The sequence below is a fragment of the Rhinolophus sinicus genome, linkage group LG13 (assembly GCF_036562045.2).
Source record: "Rhinolophus sinicus isolate RSC01 linkage group LG13, ASM3656204v1, whole genome shotgun sequence".
In the NCBI taxonomy this organism is placed as follows: Eukaryota; Metazoa; Chordata; class Mammalia; order Chiroptera; family Rhinolophidae; genus Rhinolophus; species Rhinolophus sinicus.
In genome coordinates, this window is record NC_133762.1 from 13,001,847 (window position 1) to 13,014,018 (window position 12,172).

Consider the following 12,172-nt stretch of genomic DNA (forward strand, 5'->3'; position numbering starts at 1 on the left):
CATGTGAAATGTCCAGAACAGGCATATTCATAGACGGAGGGTAGACTGATGGCTGCCTAGGGCTGGAGAGATTGAGGGGTAAGGAGTGACTATAACGGGTACCAGGCTTGTTTTGGGAGTGATGAAACTGTTCTAAAATGCATTGTGGTGATGGTTGCAGTTCTGTGAATAAACTAAAAACCACTGAGCTAAACCCTTTAAAATGGTGAGGTGTATGGTACGTAAATTGTATCTCAATAAAGCTGTTAGGAAGAAAAAGCTTCATGGCATTGTCAACACATATGTATTCCCTATGACCCACAAATTCCACTCCTAAGTATACCTACGAGAAAGGCATACATACACTTGCCAAAAGACATGTGCTAGAATATTCACAGGAGCACTATTGCAATAGCCAAAAACGTGGGAAACAACCAAAAATTCACCAATAATGGACTATATAACCACACAATGAAATAGTACACAACAACGACCATGAAGAAACTATTGCTGTATGCAACCACGGGCAGTTTCACTACTGTGATGTTGGGCAGAAGAGGCCGGACACAGAAGAGCACGTGATGGATGATCTCACTTAAATACAGTTCAAAACAGGCAAAAGGCAATTGTGGTGTCAGAATCAGGATGGTGGTTACCACCAGAAGGTGTGTGTGGGTGACCAGGGATGGATAAGGACAGGAGGGGACATGAGGGTGGTTTTGTTAATGTTTTTTATAATCTGAGTACCAATTACACAGTTATGCTTACTTTTGAAAATGTATACAACAGTACACTTATATAACTTATGCAATTTGGGGATCTTATATTTCAATACAAAATGCACTTAAAGAGATGTAAGAGATGTGTCTCCACCAATAACAAAAAACCCAAGCGTGTAAAATAGCAAAGCTTCCGGAAGGCAGAGTCTATGCCCCTCACACCTGCGTCCTTCAGAGCTCTGAATCTAAGGGTGCCCAGGAAATCGTCATTGAGTGAATCGGGGGAGACGTCCCCCCTTTATCTTGGTTCTAGGAGGACTGAAGTTCTCTGAACAGAAGGGAACCGTTTCTGTGCAACTCGCCTGGGCTTTCTCTCTCTTTGCTCGGATCAGCGTGTCTTGGTAATGCTGGGCCACTTCTGCCAGGACGCCCTCAAGTTTAGCTGCAGGAATCTGCAGGGCCTGCAGAGTCTTCTGCGCGTCACCTTCATCCAGGGATTCATTGATTAACCCGATGGCTAAAATCCCTAAGTATGAACAGACAAAGGTTATTTTTAGAATTAAGAAATTCAGGAAGCAAGTCAGTCTTTAAACATGCTAAGTGACCATAATTCCACCCAAGCGTTGCCATGGTTCAAACTATAATTTGTCATCCATAATATTAAGCATTGATTTTTTTTTTAAATTTAGGTTTGTCACATACAGTAAATTCCCTTATATCCATATTCCTATCGAAAGCTCAAGTCTTTCTGTTTTATTTGTAATTGCTCTAACTTGAAAGTATGAGGATTTTGATGAAACTGGCTTTCATAGTATAGTTTTCAGGTACACACCAAAGTGTAACCAAAAACCATTCTTGATTCACAAAAAGTCAGAGATCAAGGATTCGGATCTTACAAAGTCACCTAATTCAGTATTTCCATAAAAGAAAAGACGAGGCTTAGGGAATCTCTTCTCCAAGATCACACAGCAAACAAGCGGCAAACAGAGGATCCAAGCCCACGGCAAGGCTCTTTCCACCCAATCAGTTAAATAATTCTCACAGAAAATACAAATTAAACTAGAAACATTCACTGGTCAGGGATCCTAGTTGGCTGTGCTACTTTTGTAAGGACTCTACTGTATAATAAAAAATCGGGCTGGTTTTTGTTCCTGGTTCCTGGGAAGGAGCTTCTAAACCTTTAGAATTTCCCAACTGATAGGAATAGCTTTGTTATTTATGGTGGACCCCTCGGACCACGGAACCAGGTGACTTTTGATGGGCCCCTCCACAGTTTTAGGATGGGGGCTGGCCATGCTGGAAAAATCAACCTTGTGATTAGAAGACTGGGCCATGTGATACCATGATAACCCAGCCTCCCTGTCTCCAGGGACTGGAAATTAAGTTCAATTACATGGCAATGATTCAATCAATCATTCATATGTGATAAAGCCCCAGTAAACACTCTGGATACCCAAAGCTTGGAAGAGCTTCCCTGCACATCCCTGGTTGTGATACACATCGATGTGTTGGGATGAGACACATCCTGAGGACACCCTGCCAGACATGGCCCTACAGGTCTCTGCTTTGGGCTGGTCCTGATTTGCATCCCTTATAATAAAACTATAATCATAAGTATAGCACTTTCCTGCATTCTATGAGTCATTCAGCAAATTATTAAACCTGAGTGGGTAGAGGAAACCCCTGAATTCATAACATTTTGTTCAGAAATGTGGTGGCCCGAGAGCCCCGGCGCTTACAGCTGGTGTCTGAAGTGAGAGGAGTCTCGTGGAGAACTGCCCTCTGCCCGTGTAACATACCCAACTCCAGGTAGATAGTGTCAAAACTACTACTTACAACAGCATTTAAAAATAACAAATCATGTTCAAGTCCCCTCCTGGAAATTTTAGTTATTACCTACATACCTAGTTACAGCAGTTGCCTGGTATTTTGAAAAAAGATCCAACCTTAGCTTTTTGAGTTATACATATTTCAAGTTTAAAAAAGCCTTCCAAGAGCAGTGCTCGGAAGCAGCTGGTGGACTCACACCACCTTTCACTGTGACGTCACTGGGGGGTGAGGGGGCAGGAAGCACATGACTCACGCTCGTGTTCCTCCTGCACCACCAGGTTCACGTGGTCCACACACGCCTGGATGTCGTTCCACGTAATAAATTCGTTATTATCCGCATGCGCCTGAGCTTTCAGCTTCAGCAACTCATCCAGATACCTGCCCCATTCCCCCAACAAGAGACAACAAAGCACAACATGAGAAAAGGGGCCTCTGGGTTCCTGTGGCCTACAGGGATGAGAAGACCTGGGTGAAGCATCCACTGCGAAGACAGCGAAGGTGCCCCAGCAGTGGGTATGCTCGAGATGCCAGCTGTGGAACTGAGGAGTTACCTTCACCAAAATGTGAAAACGTAAGCATACCACTTGTTCTTAACAGTCTGTTACATTAATAGATTCCAGGGAAGACCAACTCTAGAATCAGAGGCAGCAGCTTAAGCAATTTCTCTAAAAACAACACAGCAGGCCGTGCACCAGCCAGTAAATGCAGAAGGAATGACAGATCAACTTTCTGGAAGTACTGATTTAGGCAAGAATTGGGGTGAAAGATATTAGGTTAATGGGGAACTAGACATATTGATGGTACAAAAAGAGATTATGGTCTGGTGAGGGAAAAACACAAATATCCGTTGGAAGGATACGCTGTCTCCCTAATCCAGGGATCAATCTTAGCATCTCTCATGGAGGGACAAGTAGATTTCATATGCCTCTTGATAGAAGAAAATTCGAAATACACATCACCAAAAATATTCAATTGAATCTTGACAAGACTTTAGACTTAATTTCCAATTTACAGGAATAAGAGAAGTATTACGAAGCATCCAGAACCAGAAGATGGGACATTTTATAGGACAACTGGCCCCATCTCATTAACAAGTCAGTGTCATGAAGAAAGGGATAATTCTGGATTAAAAGATACCTAAGGGGCACAATAGCCAGATGCAACACATGGTCCTGGAGCTGGTTTGAAGAAACCAGCTGAAAAGGACAATTTTGGAACACGTGAGGCAGTATGAAATCGGACTAGGTTTAGAGGACATTAAAGAAGTATTATTGCTCTTGTAAGTGTATAAGATAGTGTTATTTTGTCTATATAAGAAATATCCTCATTATTCTAGATAAGCATACTTATATATTTAGGAGTGGAATGTCGTGATATCTAATTTACTATAGATTCGTTAGCATAATAAAGAATAAAGTAAATCAAAATAGAAAAAAGAAAAAGATGATCACACAGAAGTTACAGTGTCTGTGAAGAAAAAAGGACAGAGGTGACAGCCATCGATGGATTCAATCTGGCACTCAGGGCACCCACCTCTGACAGTTTTCTTCTTCGATGTTGGTCAGTCCTGTGACTGAACTGCTCAACTGTTTCCACACTGTGTTCATGTCTCCTGACTCCAGGGCCCTGTTGATGAGGGCCACTGATGACAGCATTTCCACAGCCACGGAGAGCTCGGGGTGGGTGAGGCTATGCTGGACACAGAGGAAGAGGGGCAGAGAATGAGGAGACATGTTCTGGAATACCAGGGGAGGTTAGAAGTGTAACAAAACCATGAGGAGTCCAAGTTTCTGCTTAAAAAAAAAAAATTCTACCTAACTACACCAAGAAGTGGGTATTAAATTCACAACCCCTGCATTTTGCTCACAAACAGGACAAGTTCAGTTAACTTACTTGAGGACTCTGCTGCTGCAGGGTGGCCAGCTCTTTCTGATAAAGATCGGCAGCAAATGGATACACCTGGGGCAGCTGGGCTTCGGGGTTCATGAGTTCCAGAATAGTCTTCTCGGCAACACCCTTCTGGATGGCAGCATTAATTGCGGCCACTGCTGCCAGCCCTGGGTGGAAGACAGAAGGTCAGAAATGCAGCTGGCTGAGACAGCCCTGACAGGAGGGACATGCCGACGACTGTCACAGAAGACAGTTCCAGTCTCTGGATAAACTATCAGCCGTGCCATCTGAAGTGGAACTTTCATCTTTAAAAAGCAGTCTCCTTCGGATGTGAACTATACAGCAGTAACGTTGTTTGAGAAGAGCCTCCTCCTCATGTCCTCACCCGTTTTCTTCCTGTTCCAAACCATCCTGTAGCCACCAGTACCATCTGCCTGAAACGCCTCTTCCTTCCCCTGCAGCCCAGCAAGTAAAGCACCAGCTCCTTCAGCTGCCATTCAAAGCTTTCCACGATCTTGCCAGTGCTTTCCCTTACACAATCAACCCAAAACATCGACAAAAGCATGATTCTAACCACTGTTCCTTCAGTATACCTTTCTCTTTGTCCCTCTGCTCACACTCCTTTCCCCACATTTCCCATAGGAGAAATCCTTCTCTCTCCTCTTTCACCATCCAAATCCTACCCATCAATCCCCCACGCCTCGCCTTCTCCAGATGTTTCCCTAACCAAGCACGGAGTGCTTCCTAGCCGATGAGAGCCTACTGACAGCAGTTGTACTATTCACACTGGAGGAGCCCTTCGGCCAAAGGCACGGGGTAGTTAACCATGGCTGGCCGGCTGAGGGTAGGGTGAGGGGTGACAGACTCTAACCTCTGTCCTCCCCTCCTCAGGCTTTCAGGACACCCAGCGGGAGCACTTACTTCTCTGGTACTGCTGGGCGGCATTGTTGGCAGCGTCCACTCCAGCCTGCAGCTCCTCCTTCAGCAAGGGGTCAGTCTGACCACCCTGAGAAAAGCCAAGAACTTTTATGCCATGGTTATTCCTGCCTCTGCCTCCAGACCTTACAGTTCTCCTACCGTTAAGAGCAGTCCTAGGGACACAGAGCCATGGAGACAAGTGACAGTTCCAAGCTGCACGCAGCCCAAGTGGCAGCCCTACCGAGAGCCAAAGGCCTGGGCCAAATCTGGGGTGTTGTGATTTTCCAGATACCAGTGCATTTAAAGAAACAGTTTGTGAGAAACATCGAAATGTTCGGGAATAAAATGTTTACAGAATCATTAGCACATTAATGCTGCTTACTCTGGCCAATATACACTGAGCGTTTGTAAAATGTATACTTGCCCTTATTTAGACAAAAAAGAAAGTCCCTCATATTTGTTCTAAAAAAAACTCCACGAAGTACTATCCCACACATCTACTCTTACTGCACACTAAGCACTTCCCCAGTGCTGGCCGGAGGAAGCTAGTGAAGTCTGCTTTTTAAAGTGGAAATTCCTGAAGGAAGAATGTAAAAAAATGCAGGTTTTCCCCAGTGGCTCTGGGGAGATGAAGGGGAAGGCTCCAAGTGAACGGGTGGTTAGATTGGGCGGATGGGCACTGACTGTTCATTTTAAAAGGATTTACACCCCTTAAAACAAAGGACACCTGGAGGCAATGTGTACTTTACATGAAGATATTTTTAAAACCTAATTTATATGCAGAAAGAAACTATCCTGGGGGGAAAGGCCTCCTAAGGAGCTCTACAACAACCGCATGTGTTCCGTCTTTTCACCTGTCTCTTCTGTTGTCTGTCACTCAGGAGCTGCTTGAGGTACCAGTCGCAGTTCTGCTGCTGCACCCCTCGCAGGCCCAGCGCTGGCGACTGCAGGGCCCGCAGCAAGGCCTGGCCGGCTCCCTGATCCAAAGCCAGGTCTGCATTCGCTAATGCGGAAAACACTACGGAGGAAAAACAGCAAGCGCTTAAGGAAAGCAACATGTTGACATGATGGCCTCGAATATCTTTCCTTCCCCCAAACCAACCTGAGTTCCAGATTAGGAAAAGAGAATTCAGAAAGGCTTTATTCTGGAGGATTTGGGGCCTGGAAGACAACCTTCAAATCATCACGTTCCCAGGGGTTTCCAGCCAGGCTGTTCACCAGATTTACCAGACTTCTAGACCACGCCCCAGGCCTCCATAAAGGCTTCAGATGGAGACAGCCTGGCACCAACAAGGGGGCAATATAAAGGCGCCAATCCAGACCCATACTTGCCTCAATTCCCTCTAAAGTGCCACACTGTGGTCCAGGTTAAACTGCTAAACAGGACAAGTATCTCTCACAGACGTTTACCACATCTTTGGACAATTTTGTTTTAAAAATATTGATAGGGAGGATGAAGAGGGCAGAGGGGTCAAATTATACAGCAATGGAAGGGGAACAGACTAGGGCCCACAATGGAGAATACAGATGAATTATTAGGTGAGAGGCTACTCCAGACCAAAGAGCCTTAGTGCCCTCCACCGTTCTCAGGCAGGGGCGTTCCGCACCCCTTCCTTCTCCTGTGTCTCCTGAACACTCATCTCCACCCAGAGCACAGTGCCCGACACCAGGGGTGCTGCGACCTTGTGGAACAGAAGGGGCTGTCTCCACCCTCTCGATCGTCTTTGCTCCTAGCACAGAACCTGGGGTCACACAGGTCTTTAATACATACATGACAGTGAAAACCCAGCTGTTCCTTCATCTGACAATAATACTAAAGATACCTTCCTCAGAGTGTTATTAAGATTAGATGAAAGCATACACATGAAAGCACTCTGTGTATTGTAACATAAATCAGGTGTTAGGTTGCAAGTCAGAATAAAGTATTTTCTGAGATCAGAAATGACAATCACTGTATTATTTTCAGTTTCCCTATTTTTAGAAGAGAAAACAGAGTTCTGTCATCTATGCCCCACACAAAGATAAACATCTGATTTTATCACCAGAGTAGCAATACAAATCAATAACAAAATACTAAAAATCAAAATATTTGGGGCATAGCAGTATTTATCAATTTTAGGTGTTTTCATTAGTTAAAAAAATAATAATATAAGGTGTTCAAAAGAAAACAAAACAGTCCAAAAGAAAATAAAGTCTCAAATACACTAGAAAATGGGGTTGGGGAGGTGAGGAAGAGTAGAACTAATAAATAAAACCAACAGGTAATAGAAGGAAAAGGTTAAAAATTTCTATGGATTTGTAGTCTCACTGTAGACTCCTAAGAAACTCTTCACTTCTTCCCAACAATTACACTTGTAACTCAGCTGCCCGATCCCCACACGGGATGGCAATTCCTTGAGTCACGGCTGCAGGTCTATGTGGCCATTAGCCAACTAACCATCCATTCCTTCAACATTTACTGAGCACTTGCTATATGCTGCAAATCTAGCGTGAAGAATTATCTCTGTCCTCACGGAGCTTTAGTAGTAGTGGGAGATAAAATAACCAATCAATAGAGGTAACCAGGCGTTCTCTAGGTGCCCGATGAAGAATCTCAGTTATCGATATACAAAAGCATCTAGTCAATTATGTTTTTACTAGAAACACAAACTTCCTACTTAAATAAATATGTAAATATTTAAATGAACACTTACTACCATTTATACTATAAAGATGATAAAGTTTAGGACATTATTTAAACAATTTCTCACTAAGCTTTAACTCTAATTTTCCATATTCTACTTAACAAAAAAAAATAACCTTTTTCTTATTTTTAACTATTTGGCCTGCGGCTTTCTTCTGGGGAGGTGTTAATGGCTTCATGGCTGGTTCTCACACCCCAGGAAAAGATACATTAAGATAATTCCTGGGGCCACTTCCCTGTATCTTCTCAGCATACAACTTCCTCAGGCCTCAGACTTGCTCTATAGTTAGGAAAACACTGTCCCTCTGTGGGGAATTCTGCCTTATCCTCACCTTCTTATCTAGCCCCGTGAAGGTTTATACAAACCTCCAGGGAAAAGTCATCATTCCTTTCTTTATGCTAAGACTGTACCTCATACACGTTTGGTACCTGATTCTCTACCCAAGTTGCCCTGAACTTAACTATTCATTTGATGTCTGCCTTCCTCACTATAATGAAACCTATTTGAGGGAATTTTTATTATTTTGATCCTCTGACCCCATGAGAAGCATATGAATGCAGCACTTGAAAAACATGTACATGTGGTTCTTTCCTCACATGTTTGTAACTGACTCTCATATAATTAGCCAGGTAAAGCTATAAAGGTTACAAAGTCCCAAATAGCAGAGAAGAAAAAAATATCTTAGTAAAATAAAAAGCGTATTTTATGCACTGCATGCGGCAGGAAATGTACTGGACTTTCTTCTCTCACAGACGACTAAGTATGAAAGAACCCTGACTTAAGTAGTCATACAGATACAGCACAACAAATCACCCCTTCCCGGATGGAACTGTATCATCACTATGTGCAGAAAGCCGTTATCCCCAGTGAAGCAGGACGGAACAGAATAGACTCTTGGTAGGAGTTAGAACTCCTGATCTTATGGAGTTGGTAAAAAATTTTCTATGTTCACTGTAGGTATTCGGAGTATCAGTTCAAGTGAGAAATTAGGACCTCCAAATAAACAAAGTGGACACTGGGTACTATTACTATTGCTGTTAATACTATCTTGAGCAAAACAAAATCAAGGTTGAAATTAAATAAGCTTTTGAGTTCTTTTGTTAATTTTAACCCTATGCTAGAAAGTTATGAGGGTTTCAAAAGAAGCAGAACTCAAAAGTAATCTCTAAGGATTTTATAAAGATGTCAGTCAGAAACAAAGATCAAGAACTATAAGACAATATATAATTAAGTCTTAAATTAGTTTATAAACGCTGCAGGAGATTTGAAAGGTAATTATACTGTGAGCTGAGATAGGCAGAGGTGAGAACAGAGCTGAATCCTGAATGAAAGGTACAATTTGGATTAGGTAAGAGATAAGGCACGAGGGCATTGTAGTTGGATGATTACATGATTTTTACTGAGTACGGACTAAATACCAGGCAACTTAACGTACATCATATCATCATTTGCATAACAATTCCATGTCACAAGTGTCCAATGTCACACACCTACTAATAAGAGAGCAAGAGACTAAATCCCAGGTCTGTCCCACTCCAGAGCCAGACTCTTCATGAATCATGAAATGAGCAGAGTGAATACAGGAGACAATTAGGCAAATGAATTTCTATAGAGAGTTGTATGCCTAAAATATGGCATAAAGAACTCACTGGGCTTGGGATCTGCATTTTGTCTGGCAAGTCAAAAGGAACCAAGGAAGGCTCTTTAGAAGAGAAGAGTGACAAAATGAAAATGATACTTTCAAGAAATTACTTTTCCAAAAGTCTGTAACACAAGCATACAAAAATCCATATGAACAGTACAATCTCGTTTTTGTTTAAATATATGTTTGGACAGGGATATGCATAAAAATATCAATAGTGGTTATTCCTAGGTGATGGGGGTCTGATTTTTGGTTGCTTTACTGTTTACCTCTGGTTAACTTCTATTACTTTTTAAAAGAAAAACAAAGCTATTATATTTGAAAAATAGAAACAACAAAATTCCTATTTAGATTTTTTTTTTAAGTGTATATCACAGGGTGAAAGAGTGAAACTAGCCCACAAGATCGGTCTAGAAGTTACGGCAGATGAGCAGACGGAGGAGTGAGGGTCTGCCTGAGGACAACGGGAGCTAAAACAGAGACATCTGAACACAACAGAGAGTCATAAGCAATAGTCCCTGAACAAATCCACTGATGTCTAAAATAAACTATGTCGGCAGTCCAAGAACAGACCAACACTCACATTATTCTGTAATATCCCCTTAGGTGCTTGACTCAGGGACATACTTACTATTGACTTTGTTTATATTGCCTTGAATTTCAGCTTGAGTGAGAAGCTCCTCATAGACGTCCCTCTCTCTCTCAGAGTTTTCTGTCTGAACATGAGTAAAGAGTGTAATTACATTAGCTCAGGTCTCTGAGAAGACGACCACAGATATACATTTGGGCTCCTCCCCCACCATAACAGAACCAAGAGCAAGTAAGGGTGTGGCTTAATAACCTGAGTGAAGAACAAAGCGGAACGCTACAGGGCTATGACTAAAACATAAAAAGCAGATCCGCTCATTAAGGACAAGCCCAGGGCTCGCCCAGAACAGGGCAGGCGGTGAGCCCTGTTCTGCTCACTGCTCCTCACAGAGGAGCCTGCAGCCCTGCCTCAGAGTGAGCAGAACCATCACATCCAGGGACCAGATCTGAGAGTCTCTCATTGGTTTGCACAAAATGCAATAAGAAAGTGGAAGTCAAAATGGAATCTAATACCAAAAGACTACATCCTGTGTAATTCCATTTCATTTATATGAAATTCTACAAAAGGTAAACTACAGTGAGAGAAAACAGACTGGTAGGTGACAGGGGTCAGTAGAGATTGACATGGGAACTTTTGGGGTGATGGGTACATAACCATATACCTTTGTCAAAACTCATCAAACTGTACACTTAAAATGGGTGAATTTTACTGTATGTAAATTATACCTCAGTAAAACTGATTTTTAAAATGGAGTCAAATCAAAGGAAGAAAGAACATAAATCAATTAGAAAGAATAGAGGTTCCATTTTTACCCTGTTTTTAGCATTTGCCATTTTATCGTGCTTGGCCTGGTATAGTACATCCTGGTAAGTGGAAGCCAAGAGTTCTTCGAGATTTACAAGCATTGCATTGGGGTTTTTCAAAGCTGCAAAAGTGTCAGCTGGAATTCTACGGTCAACGGCTTCGTTTATAGCAATAACGGCAGCATGTACTAAAAAAAAATTCAAAACACAGAACACTGAGGTTATACAAAGTAAAGGACGTACATTACACGTACGAAGAAATACTGCAACCATCTATTACACAGAGAGGCTTGTTTTCATAGGGAAATAACGATTGGGGTTGAAGGAGTCACTCCTGGGCCCTATAAACCTACTGCACTTCCCTGAAAATCAGACCTGGATGGACCATCAGCTCTCACGCATCTTTTAGAGCAAAAATTAATGTAAGACCCGGTCTTATATTAATTTTTGCTCCAAAAGACGCATGAGAGCTGATGGTCTGGCTAGACCTTATTTTTGGGAAAACACAGTAGTTCTTTCCTTAGGATTCACTAAGCCACAGCTCTGATCCATATTAGGGATGCTGAATTTGGAATCTCACAGGAAAATACACATAAAAGAGCTTTGCAAGGAGAATTGCTACAGAACTGCTTACCCTTAATCATCACATAAATACCATAAAAAAATAAGAACCTCAAAGAGACACTGAGATGTAGAACTCACCTTCTAAGTGCCTATATTATAACCAATATCAATCACTTATTTCCACATAACAGTAGCATAAAAGAACTAGCAGTGTTTAGAACTACATCTACTGACTTACACTTGCTAGCAAAATTCCTGATGCCCAAGAGCATCATTATAGCATTGATTATTGAAAGTGGCAGCAGCAATCCCATTTGAACCCCCCAATTTCTCTTCTTACATGCGGCTTCATCCACGGAGAGCTCGTTGGCCAGGATGCCCCCGATCTTGCTGAAGGCAGGCATCTGGATCCCATACTTCTCCAGTTCAATCTTCATGTTGTTGATTTCTTCTTCTGCAGGAGAGAATTAAGGCCCCGGCAAGTCAGTTTAGCACCTTTCGGGAACTCAGAAGAGGAAAACAGGTTCCTCAACTACAAAACGGGATAAAATGGC

At 42.4% G+C, this 12,172-nt stretch overlaps 1 protein-coding gene across 1 annotated transcript in view; it reads right to left on the reverse strand.

Moving 5' to 3' along the window:
- IQGAP1 (IQ motif containing GTPase activating protein 1) overlaps nucleotides 1-12,172 on the reverse strand; it is an 82,946-nt gene that overhangs the window by 29,432 nt on the left and 41,342 nt on the right. Inside the window, exons 7-15 of the mRNA XM_019716106.2 lie at nucleotides 11,959-12,072; nucleotides 11,064-11,242; nucleotides 10,294-10,378; nucleotides 6,191-6,354; nucleotides 5,340-5,424; nucleotides 4,422-4,585; nucleotides 4,062-4,222; nucleotides 2,782-2,906; nucleotides 1,061-1,224 (exon numbers count right to left, since the gene is read on the reverse strand). Of these exons, the coding sequence (XP_019571665.1) occupies nucleotides 1,061-1,224; nucleotides 2,782-2,906; nucleotides 4,062-4,222; nucleotides 4,422-4,585; nucleotides 5,340-5,424; nucleotides 6,191-6,354; nucleotides 10,294-10,378; nucleotides 11,064-11,242; nucleotides 11,959-12,072 (1,241 nt within the window). The remainder of the gene's footprint in view (nucleotides 1-1,060; nucleotides 1,225-2,781; nucleotides 2,907-4,061; nucleotides 4,223-4,421; nucleotides 4,586-5,339; nucleotides 5,425-6,190; nucleotides 6,355-10,293; nucleotides 10,379-11,063; nucleotides 11,243-11,958; nucleotides 12,073-12,172) is intronic.